This window comes from Lolium rigidum, chromosome 2 (genome assembly GCF_022539505.1).
Source record: "Lolium rigidum isolate FL_2022 chromosome 2, APGP_CSIRO_Lrig_0.1, whole genome shotgun sequence".
NCBI classification, from domain to species: Eukaryota; Viridiplantae; Streptophyta; class Magnoliopsida; order Poales; family Poaceae; genus Lolium; species Lolium rigidum.
In genome coordinates this window covers 235,733,852-235,746,516 of record NC_061509.1, presented here as the reverse complement: position 1 = coordinate 235,746,516, position 12,665 = coordinate 235,733,852, and the positions used below count along the sequence as shown (strand labels likewise).

Here is a 12,665-nt window from a genome sequence, read left to right as displayed (position 1 = left end):
ATCCCTACCATCCCCTTCGGCCTACAGCGGGGGAATTACTCACACATGGATGGGGGAAACATTGTCTGGTTGATGGAGAGGCGTTGGCGGTGATGGCGGTGATGATCTCCTCCAATTCCCCGTCCGGCGGAGTGCCGAACGGAGACTTCGGCTCCCGCGACGGAGTTTCGCGATGTGGCGGCGTTGCTGGAGGGTTTCCGGCGACTTCGACTTCTCTCCCGGTGTTTTTAGGTCGAGGTGAATAAGTAGTCCGAAGGAGGGCGTCGGAAGCCGGCCGAGGGGCCACACTACATGGCCGCGCGGGCCCCCCGGGCCGCGCCGCCATGTAGTGTGGGGCCCTCGGGCCTCCACTTCAATTGCCCTTACGGCTCCGTTAGTTTCTCGGGAAAATAGGGCCTTACGTATAAATTCCGAGGTTTTTCCCGAAAGTTGGATTTACGCACAAAAACGAGACACCGAGAGCGGTTCTGCCGAAAACGGCGTTAGTCCGTGTTAGTTGCATCCAAAATACACAAATTAGAGGCCAAACAATAGCAAAAGTGTTCGGGAAAGTAGATACGTTTTGGACGTATCAACTCCCCCAAGCTTAGCTTATTGCTTGTCCTCAAGCAATTCAGTTAACAACCGAGCGATAAAAGAACTTTCACGAACACATTTGCTCATATGATGTATATATTCTCATGATATGGCTAATACTTGAGCAGTTCATAACAAGGTACATGCAAATAAGATCATCTAACAGCTATGTCAATCATGGAGAGGTACCAACAATTAATAATAAGCATCATGAATCATGTATATAAGCAGGATTGCAATGTTCATAAGAGAATATGATAAAGTGGTATCTCGCTTGCCTGTATTTGGTTGGCAAAACATAAATGCCCGGGCACCTCTGGAGTTCATAGAAGGACTAGAAGTAGTGATTGTCAAAGATAAAAGCATCAAAGTTATACCACAATCAATCATATTTCGAGACAAGCATATTATACTAAGAATGACAGTTGTGCTCTCAAGAAAGTGCTCAAAGAAATAATGGAGACACAACATAAAAGTAAAAGATTGACCCTTCGCAGAGGGAAGCGAGGGGATTAACATGCGCTAGAGCTTTTCACTTTTATAAATCAGGAATAAAATTATTTTGAGAGGTGTTTGTTGTTGTCAACGAATGGTAATGGGTACACTAACTACCTCGCCAACCGGACTTTCAAGAGCGGCTCCCATGAATTATTGCATATTTATGTGGCACTCCTTCCAACCTTTCTTACACAAACCATGGCTAACCGAATCCTCGGGTGCCTGCCAACAATCTCATACCATGAAGGAGTGCCTTTTTATTTTAGTTTTATTATGATGATGACACTCCCCCCAACCTTTGCTTACACAAGCCATGGCTAACCGAATCCTTCGGGTGCCGTCCAACAATCACAAACCATGGAGGAGTGTCTATTTAAGTTTAATTAATTCGGGATTGGGAATCCCATTGCCGGCTCTTTTTGCAAAATTATTGGATAAGCGGATGTGCCACTATTCCATATGAGAGTCCGTCAAAAGTAAATGACAAGGTTGAAAGCTAAACACCACATACTTCCTCATGAGCTATGAAACATCAACACAAATTAAGAAGCATTTTGAAGGTTTTAAAGGTAGCGCATGAGAATTTACTTGGAATGGTTTGAAATGCCATGCATAGGTATTTATGGTGGACACTCTGGAATAACTTGGTTTTCATGTGTTTGGAGGCACGAGCAGCGTTCCCGCTCAGTACAAGTGAAGGCTAGCAAAAAGACTAGGGAGCGACAAATCAAGAGAGCGGTAACTGTCATAATCATGCTTGCGGCAAAATAAATTAACTGAGGCATAAAAGTGATACAAGAACTCTGAAGCAATGTAAATCATTGAGGCTTAATTGACTCTTATTCAGTCATATGCATGCGTGAGCATGTGCCAAGTCGATATAAATGAATTATTCAGAGGAGGATACCACAATGCCATACTTACTTATGAATAAAACAATGCAAGCAAACATCCATGACATGCTACCCATATTAATAGATTGGAGCTAAACATGAGAGATCATAAACTACTAGACTTTCTCAAATAACATATACCTCACATGAACCAACTAAGCATGCTCACATGGATGAGTATATGTACAAGAATGAAAACAAATAGAGTTCATACCAGCCTCTCACCACAATCAGATTGTCGTAGATCGTCATTATTGCCTTTTCACTTGTGCAGCTTGGATAATATGAAATGAAAACCACGCTCCAGCCACCGAAGACCATTGAACTCAAGATGAACTTTACAAACCAAATAAGAACAGCAAATATTTTTGGTGTTTTCAAATTGCAAATAAGAACAAGAGGAAACAAGCAAACAAAGCAAAATCTTTTTGGGTTTTCTTATAGCAAACTAGCAATAGCAAATAAAGTGAAACAAATGCAAAAACCAAGATAAACAAATGATGAAGAGAAACAACAGAAATATTTTTGGTCTTTTTGTGTTTTGGGAAAGAAACAAAGTGAAAACAAGAAATAGCAAACTAAAAGAAACACGAGAAAAGCGAGATGGCAGAAATCTGCCAAAACCTGACAGCAGTACAGAAATCGATTTTTACAAAAATCTTACGTTGCTCAGTTCAAAAAGTGTTCAACTAATGAAAGTTAGATAACAACCTGGGGAACCTGCACAAAAATTTGCAGCTCAAAATGACGCTCTGGCTATTTTTGAGAATTTTTACGGTAACGTTCCAGAATCTGTTTTCAGGCAGCACTTCCCCAAATATCATCTTCCTCTCATTAGAAAACCACTCAAACAAACTAAACAAGTATATACAAGTATCCAGCAATCATAATATGCAAAGAATGAGTGATGCCGGTATACCTCCCCCAAGCTTAGGCTTTTGGCCTAAGTGGAGTTCAATCCCATCGATCCCATGAAGTAGTATCTCCGTAATATGAAGATGGGTCGTATTCCGGGTATGTGCTAGAAGAAGCACCCGGATATGTGACGGTGTGGTCGTAGGAGGTCCCGACGTCCTCGGAGTCATGTTGCTGGTGGAACTCTTGTATCTTCATATGCTCATCCACCTCCTCCTTAGTGCACGACCATGATTGCTCGTCAATACTTAACAAACCAGGTTGGGGAAGAGGGATTTCTTTCTCCTCCCCGTCAGAAAACAACATTCTATATACCATATTATCTAAAGTAGAGTCAGTTGTAACAAAATGATGACTCTTCATAGCAGTAATATCGAGTCTCCTAGGGGCCAATGGCACATCATTAGGATCAAGAGGAAGATTAAGATATGTTAAAACACGCAATGCGATAGTTCCTCCAAAAATAGGCCCCCTGGTAGTCAGGCGGCGAGCAATAAGAGCACCAAGATGATAGGTGGTGTCACCGGTAAGTGCAATGTTCAAGAAAGCAAGATGGTAGCTAGAAATATTACTAGTGTTTTCCCTACCAAGAATGCTAGTAGCAATGTAGTATGCAAAATACTTAATGGCGGGAAGTTGGATGTTCCTTATCTTGCCCCGTCGAATGGTGCGACGATCGTCATCGGTGATCCCTCGGTAGAGCTCCAGCAAGTCCCGGGGGTTGTCATCAATCCTACTTGTTGTACCTACAGGGGCAATGTCCAAGGCACAACAAAAATCCTTCAATGGCATAGTCACGAGTCTTACCATAGATTACTGAGATGCAACTCGTTGGCTCATATTGTTTGTTGTCGAGCTTGAAACTCTCGACAAAAATCTTGGTGAGCATGTGGTATTGCTCCCTTTCATCATTCATATAGGTGGTTAACCCCGCCTCGTTGACAAGGGTCAAGAAATCCTCCGAGTATCCCCGCATTCCTTAGAAAATCATAACATGGAAAAGTAGAAGCATTAGGGGGACCGTGGTCCTCTTCGAGCGCGAAGCTAGGCGCGAGGATGTCTTCATTGTATGATTGCCTAATCCGGGTGGCGGCCCTAGAAGGCCTCCCGGTGCTGGTTGTCCCCTTCTTGAACAACTCTCCAAAGCTAAACTTCTTCATAGCTTCTCTGAAATTTTCAACAAATGACATAAAAATTTGATTTGGTAACATATAATTGAGGGAAACTACCATAGAAACTTGCTAGAGTACTAATCATGCATCAAAACTGGTTTCTATCACTTAGAACAAGCATGCAAGCTCACTAAACATGTTACCTACAGCAGCAAAATATTCAAGATATACTCAACCAAATGAAATTCTACTTGGATGGGTGGAGGAGTCACATACCGAAGAGCAAATGTGCCAAATTTCAGACGAAATCTGGGCTGAGCAAAGAGATCGAAAAATCTGGAGCTCTGGAGCAAAAACGCGAGAGAGATGAACTTGGTACGAGTTTTTCGGAGAGAGACTGTTCGGGCGAAAGAGATGACGAAGTGGGGCGGAGGGGAGCCCACACCACATGGTGGCGCGGCCACCTCCTTGGCCGCGCCGGCCGGTGGTGTGGCGCCCTCTGGTGCCCCACGGGTCATCCTCGCAGTACTCCCGAGTGGCTCGTCGAAAAATAGGACCAACGGTAAAATTTTCGCGAATTTTTGAAAACTTTGAAAAATGCACATTTTCCGGGTATTAAGTTTATTATTATCGGCCAGGAAAATTTTTGAAATCTTCAAATAACTAAAGAACTTTGCAAATTAAAAATGCTACAGCAACTAGAGCAAGTGGAAGAAGAAAGATATGTTGTTTACCTCCTCTATGCATATAAAAAGTATTTGTTAACAAGGTTGATCAAGTCTTGCCACCAAATAAATTTTACATAGCATAAGAAGAAATAAACCTCAAATCAATCATGTTACCTTGAATTGTATTGATATGGATCCAATCACGAGAGTTTGATATTCTTCTTTAGGCTCATATATAGGACAATCAATAGTTCCCACTTTGATAGTTCTCACATTAGAAATAGTATTAACTCCACACGCTTTCTCAATCCTCTTAGGGAAATAAACGGTATGTTCCCTATCATCAACATTGAAAGTAACCTTTCCTTTGTTGCAATCAATAACAGCCACTGCGGTGTTAAGAAAAGGTCTCCCAAGAATAATAGACATATTATCATCTTCGAGGCATTTCCAACACAACAAAATCGAGTTAATATCAAGCGAGTTAGTAGTAACTTGAACAGGAACATTCTCACATATACCAACAGGAATAGCGAGTAGATTTATCAGCCATTTGCAAAGATATATCGGTAGGTATCAGCTTATCTAGATAAAGTCTCTTATAAAGAGAAAAAGGCATAACACTAACACCGGCTCCCAAGTCACATAGAGCAGTTTTAACATAATTATTCTTGATAGAACAAGGAATAGTAGGTATACCAGGTCGCCCAACTTCTTTGGAATTTTGCCATTGAAAGAGTAATTAGCAAGCATAGTGGAAATTTCCTCATTGGGGATTTTCCTTTTGTTAGTAACAATATCTTTCATATACTTTGAATAAGGTGGCAATTTAATAGCATCGATCAAAGGGATTTGCAAGAATAAAGGTTTCATCCAATCGCAAAATTTATTATAGTGTTCTTCTTCCTTTGATTTTAGTTTCTTAGCAGGAAAAGGCATTTGCTTTTGCACCCAAGGTTCTCTTTCATTACCATGTTTTTCAGCAATAAAATCTTCTTTAGTGTACTTTTTATTCTTAGCATGCTTTTCAGGTTCTTCTTCTACCTCTTCTTTATCAGGAGTATCATTCTTATCATTATCTTTCTCATGTTCATTACCACTTTCAGTTTCAGCATCAGAAATAGAAATACTATTAGGATCATTAACAGGTTCAGAGGATTCTATAACATTTTTATGTTTCTTTTTCTTTTTCTTCTTAGAATGAGCACTAGGTTCAATGCGTTGAGAATCTTGTTCAATTCTTTTGGGATGCCCTTCGGGATATAGAGGATCCTGGGTAGAGACACCACCTCTAGTTGTTACTTCATAAGCATGTTTCTCTTTAGAATTATTCCCTAACAAGTCATTTTGCACTTTAGTGAGTTGATCAATTTGAGTTTGAATCATTTGAAAATGTTTAACAAGCATCTTAACATCATTGGAGGTTCTCTCCACAATACCATGCAATTCACTAATAGCTTGAGAATTTTCCATTAAATGATTCTCTACTCTCATATTAAAATTTTCTTGCTTAACAATATAATTATCAAACTCATCTAAGCATTGTGCGAGGAGGTTTCGAATACGGAATATCTTCCCTAGTAAAGCGTTGAAGGGAGTTTACCTCAATCATGGATGAAGGGGGAATTATCTCACATATATCTTCTATAGGAGGTAGATTTTTCACATCTTCGGATTTAATACCTTTCTCCTTGAGAGACTTCTTGGCTTCCCTCATATCTTCATCATTCAATTTAATTAAACCCCTCTTCTTCACTATTGGCGTTGGAGTTGGTTCGGGCGTATTCCAATCATCATAATTCCGGCCTATTTTAGCCAATAATTCTTCGAGCGTCGTACTGGAGTTCTTTTCCCGAAAACACAACCAGCACAACTATCCAGGTATGCCCTAGAATCAATGGTTAGTCCACTATAAAATATATCAAGTAATTCATGCTTTTCTAAATCATGGTCAGGCAAAGCTCTAATAAGAGAGCAAAATCTTGCCCAAGCCTCAGGCAATTTCTCTTCATCTCCCTGATCAAAACTATAAACTCTTTGCAAAGCAGCATGTTGAGCACTAGCAGGAAAATATTTCCGAAAGAAAACAAGCAAGCAATTCTTTTGGACTTTTAATAGAACTAGGTGGCAAATTATTATACCAAGTTTTAGCGTCATCTTTCAATGAGAATGGAAATATTTTAGCAACAAAGTAAGTACGCTTCTTAACATCATCAGAAAACAAGCTACTCAAGGTAGATAACTCGATCATGTGTTCAACGAGCACTTTCTTTTTCGGTACCACGAAAGGTGTTTTCTCAACAATAGCTATATGAGATAGATCAAGAGAAAAATCATAATCTTTATCCCTAATGTTTATAGGAGATGTGGCAAATTTAGGATCGGGAGACAGTTTATATCTAACGGTATGTTCTCGCAAGCAACTTTTTAATTTTTCTTGCATCGGTAGTAGCATTGCATTTTTCAATAAAATCATCATCAAGTTCCACATAATCTTCATCAAGATCATCACTAGAGTATTCAAGTTCGGGTGAATTAACGGGTGTAGTAACATCAGGAGTTTCGGCATTTTCAATTTGTCTAGACCTAGCAATGGAAGCATCTAGAAAAGTTCCCAATGAACCACTATCATCAAGCACGCGAGAAATATTATCAGTATTATGAGAGTGTTCAGATTCAGCGAGATGTACCCGCATGCGAAGCATGTGGCGGTGAAACAAGTTTATCAATCACGGATGGTGAATCAAGTGCGGCGGAGGTACTCGAAATTGTACCTTTTCTTGTAGTGGATGGTAATATGGCGATCTTAGTATCGCGAGGTTTACCCATGATGGAGAATTTGCGGCGAACAATATCAATCCAAGTGAACTTCCAAATAAAGCTATGCTCCCCGGCAACGGCGCCAGAAAATAGTCTTGATGACCCACAAGTATAGGGGATCGCAACGGTCTTCGAGGGAAGTATTACCCAATTTATTGATTCGACACAAGGGGAGACAAAGAATACTTGAAAGCCTTAACAGCGGAGTTGTCAATTCAGCTGCACTCGGAAACGAGACTTGCTCGCAAGAGTTTATCAGTAGTAACGGTTTTATAGCAGTAGCAGTAGTGAAATAACAGTAGCAGAGTAACAAAGACAGCAGTAGTGATTTTAGTAAACAGCAGGATTAAAATACTGTAGGCACGGGGACGGATGACGGGCGTTGCATGGATGAGAGAAACTCATGTAACAATCATAGCAGGGCATTTGCGGATAATAATAAAACGGTATCCAAGTACTAATCAATCAATAGGCATGTGTTCCAATTATAGTCGTACGTGCTCGCAATGAGAAACTTGCACAACATCTTTTGTCCTACCAGCACGGTGGCGAGCGGGCCTCAAGGGAAACTATCGGATATTAAGGTACTCCTTTTAATAGAGTACCGGAGCAAAGCATTAACATTCCGTGAACACATGTGATCCTCACATCGCTACCATTCCCTCCGGTTGTCCCGATTTCTGTCACTTCGGGGCCATTGGTTCCGGACGGCAACATGTGTATACAACTTGCGGGTAAGATCATAAACAACGAATATCTTCATGAATCAATAACATGTTCAGATCTGAGATCATGGCACTCGGGCCCTAGTGACAAGCATTAAGCATAACAAGTTGCAACAATATCATAAAAGTACCATCTACGGACACTAGGCACTATGCCCTAACAATCTTATGCTATTACATGACCAATCTCATCCAATCCCTACCATCCCCTTCGGCCTACAGCGGGGGAATTACTCACACATGGATGGGGGAAACATTGCTGGTTGATGGAGAGGCGTTGGCGGTGATGGCGGTGATGATCTCCTCCAATTCCCCGTCCCGGCGGAGTGCCAGAACGGAGACTTCTGGCTCCCGCGACGGAGTTTCGCGATGTGGCGGCGTTCTGGAGGGTTTCTGGCGACTTCGACTTCTCTCCTGGTGTTTTTAGGTCGAGGTGAATAAGTAGTCCGAAGGAGGGCGTCGGAGGCCGGCCGAGGGGGCCACACTACATGGCCGCGCGGGCCCCCCCTGGGCCGCGCCGCCATGTAGTGTGGGGCCCTCGGGCCTCCACTTCAATTGCCCTTCTGGCTCCGTTAGTTTCCTGGGAAAATAGGGCCTTCTGTATAAATTCCGAGGTTTTTCCCGAAAGTTGGATTTCTGCACAAAAACGAGACACCAGAGCAGTTCTGCTGAAAACAGCGTTAGTCCGTGTTAGTTGCATCCAAAATACACAAATTAGAGGCCAAACAATAGCAAAAGTGTTCGGGAAAGTAGATACGTTTTGGACGTATCATGGAGGCGGATGGTGTGGAGGGTTAGCACGGGGAAGGTCTCTTTATATAGGCTCGGCGAGGAGCTACAGGAGGTCACGGTGGCGGATGGTGAGGTGGTGCTATGGGCGGTTAGGGGCATGGGCGAGGACGGGGTGTTGTTCACGGCGTCATGGCGATCGTCACGGTGCTCATGGTGCAGTGAACGGTGGTCAAACACAGTGGTGAGCTCGACGCGTCCGGCGGTACTATGACGGATGTCGTCGACGAGCGCGACGGCGACAGGGCACGGGGGAGCTGAAGACGATGTCTGGCAGGCTCCTGGTGTCATGGCGATGCTCCGGGCGGGCGCTGATGGCAAGGCGAGGGCTGAGGCGACGGGGCACCGTGGCGTCCGTGCGCACACGGTCGTCGCGACCATGCCGGTCATGGCATGCCTGGGTGACGCGGACGCGTCCTGGTCTGGGCGGTGCCGAGCTCCACTTGGCCAGGGGCGGGTACCATCGTGTTCAGGGGAGTGAGGGGGCTGTGCTAGACATGGTGGGCAGAGATGAGACGGAGAGGTGGCATGTGCTCATGGTGGGGTGCCAATGGTGGCATGGCATGGGCTTACCATTGTCATGACAATCGCAGGAGCAGTGGTGCAGAGGCATGCCATTGTCCAGAGGGTTCAAGGGGACACTGAGGATGAGCAAGGGTATCAAAGTTAGGCCAGACTCCAATGATTAAACTAGTATGGGCTCTTATTTGATACCTGCCTGCAAGGTGTTTGCAAAAATGGCCGCAAGAAACTTTATTTTGAATTTTGCCAAAATATTTCATGGGTGTGACGCCAATATTATTTGACATCCCTTGGTGGCATTGGTTTGCAAAGTGAGGTTGGTTTGATCAAATTTGCAAATTGGGGTGATCTTGTTTCTGTTTTAAGGTTACCACTTTGGATCCTTATTATAAGCATTTGAGAGTGAATCAGCAAGGTTGGCCAACACCAAGTTACTCACTTTCATGTGTACTTGTGATCTGAGCAAAAAAATTATGATGCTTGGATTAGAAAAGAAGATTATGATGCTTGGATTAGAAAAGAATAACCAGAGGGCTCAAAGTAGGCATCAGACTAATAAAGTCCAAAATGACCATTTGCCCATAGTCTTTTGTTTTTATTTTTCCTTTTATTTGTTTTGCTTTTCTTTGACCCAAATGTTATTGTTTTGGGTTCAGAGGTATTTCCCACACTCCAAACAACAATCATGGCAACATCAAAACATTCATGCATGAACACTATGCACAAAATTTTTAAATCAATCCAAGTTTTTGTTGGCTCAAAATTTTGGAAAAAGCGAAATTGATTTTCTTCTTTGTTTTGAATTTTTGGGGTGTTACACCTATCACATTTAATCCGGGGCTAAGAGGCCCGGGGTAGCATGCATGCCCATGCAGTACGACTTGCGTAAAAATGAATAAGTCAAAGAAGAAGCAAATATACTACTTGATCCAAGCTTAAAGTTTCCCAAAGTAGCTGTTATTGGCATGGTTAGGAAGAGAGGGAGAGGGCAGTAGGGTACGGCACCTCTAAACCCTGGAAATTGATGGAAATGGGTCATTGATTGCAAACAAACAATAGATCTAACCGCATCACAAGACACGACGGCAGATGAGTCATCGTGAATGTAAACAAGGCAAGGCAAATAAATGACGGCCAAACCAGGGTGAGTGGGGATAAACCTACATGACCACCTTGAACCCAAAACTAAACCATGCACCTGCCAAGGGAGGTGGGGAAAGGGACTCCACCACAACTCCAACCATCTTCTTGCATAACCACGAAAAAAGCGAGAATAAGATAGAAGATTAGAAGCTAAACTTTAGAGCATCGAGTTGCATGTGTGACACATTAAGTGCCTATACACAAGAGACAGAAAAGCACCGACTCTTGCATGCAGACAAAGCACCCTAATCATAGACAATGAAAAGACTTGCACAGAGAACCAACCTAAGGTTGGGTGGTTAGGAGGATGGTTGTATCCCCACTTCACCGCAGTTCAAACCCTGTGTTTGACATCCGTGTGTCTCATAAAAGGCGGAATATTCATTCAGTGGGAGGCGACGTTCCCGTCGACGACGAGGCGCTCGTGGTGACTTCGTCAATTTCAAGATCCAATCCGCCGGCTCGGTCTTCCGGAGGTGCTCATAGGGGTAGGGTGTGCGTGTGTGCGTTCATAGGGGTGAGTGTATGCGCGTATATGTGAGCATCTGCGTTTGTACTGTGTTTCTCAAAAAAAAAAAAAAAAAAGACTTGCACAATTCATTGACTGCCGCATGCACATGGACCACCCTTATCATAGACCATGGAAAGACGGGCGCACTTCATTGTTACATACTAGCACACATAGCCTGCTTGATTGATCAAAGCAAAATATGAACTGCGTCTCCAAGCACAAGCAGGGACTGCACGCGATCCATCGCATGCCACTAAAATCCACACAGGCACATGCATGCACAAAGCGCCAGCTTTCCGTTGCTAAGGGCGTGTTCGGGAATCGACCAGCTTCCCGAAAATCCTTGGATCCGGCTTCCCAAACGATCGCTAGCTTCCCAGTCGGAGCGCAGAACGTTCGGCGCGCTCCTGGTCGTTCGGCTGGGCTGCGGCCCATTTTAGCCGGGCTGGCCTGCTACGGCGGCAGGTGATTTCCAGCCTGCTCGTCTGTTTGCTAAGCTTTGCCTTTGCTAATTTTTCCTGTCGATTGATCACAAGAGGACATCGCCCATCATACACATACGCATATGCTTAGCAGGAAATCCATCCATCCGCTTATTTTTTTCCTCGCGCAGCTGTACGGAACTGCTAGTACTACAACAGTAGCAGTAGGATGGCAGGAAAATACATCAAATATTTAGGTAATCGAAACACAGATATAAGACATGTTTAGACCAATATTTGGAGCCATGGTATCAAGTGCAAAAGCATCACATTTGCAAAGGGTTTTGCAAATCAAAAGGGGCATATATATCTAACATGCCTTACTCATCACCATCCTAGAGCAATTGCGGTAGCTAGTTCATCCCTAAAGTCATCCATGTCGGCCCCGTTTGCCTCCGGAGTTGATGAATCCGAAGCACCAGGAGGAACAACATAGCGCTTATAGCGATCCGGAATTTCTGGCACATAGTCCGGATCCCTGTCAAATCGCTGAAAGTGGATATCTTCTCTGTCATGAGCACGAATATAGTTGTGCAATGTCATACATGCAGCAACAATCATCTTTTGGGTTTCAATTGAGTACTTCGGCATCTTAAGGAGAATTTGCCATTTCATCTTCAATACTCCGAAGCCACACTCAATGACATTACGCTTGGACGAGTGGATCCTGTTCAACTTCTCGACAGGAGTAGTTGGCGGTACACCTCTATGGAAGTCAGGAACATGATACCTTTCTCCTTTGTATGGTGCGAGGTATCCAAATCTATTAGGATAGCCAGCATCTACAAGGTAGTACTTACCTAAACAAAACAACACATTGTGCATTAGTTCTAACATGATTACAACAAATGGATCAGTAGGGAAAAATGCTCACCCTTTGGAGGATGCGGGAAGGTGAGCTTGTCCTTGTCAATTGCATGATATAGCACACTTGTGTCATGCATAGCACCAGGTTGTCCAATTGAAGCATATGTGAAATGCATGTCAAAGTCACATATTGCCATCACATTC

General features: G+C 43.3%; 1 protein-coding gene across 1 annotated transcript; it reads right to left on the bottom strand.

Moving 5' to 3' along the window:
• Positions 1-11,981: 11,981 nt before the first annotated feature.
• Positions 11,982-12,619, bottom strand: LOC124688354. Its single transcript, XM_047222042.1, has 2 exons — positions 12,529-12,619; positions 11,982-12,454 (listed from the first exon to the last, which is right to left on the bottom strand). Exons 1-2 carry the CDS (start codon positions 12,596-12,598, stop codon positions 11,982-11,984), a joined length of 543 nt encoding a protein of 180 aa, XP_047077998.1. The 5' UTR covers positions 12,599-12,619.
• Between the last annotated feature and the right edge of the window lie 46 nt (positions 12,620-12,665).

Coding starts and splice junctions, on each gene's coding strand:
- LOC124688354 (XM_047222042.1), bottom strand. CDS start 12,598: ATGCATGACACAAGTGTGCTATATCATGCAATTGACAAGGACAAGCTC. Junction 12,455..12,528: donor CTTCCCGCATCCTCCAAAGG/GTGAGCATTTTT, acceptor TGTTTTGTTTAG/GTAAGTACTACCTTGTAGAT.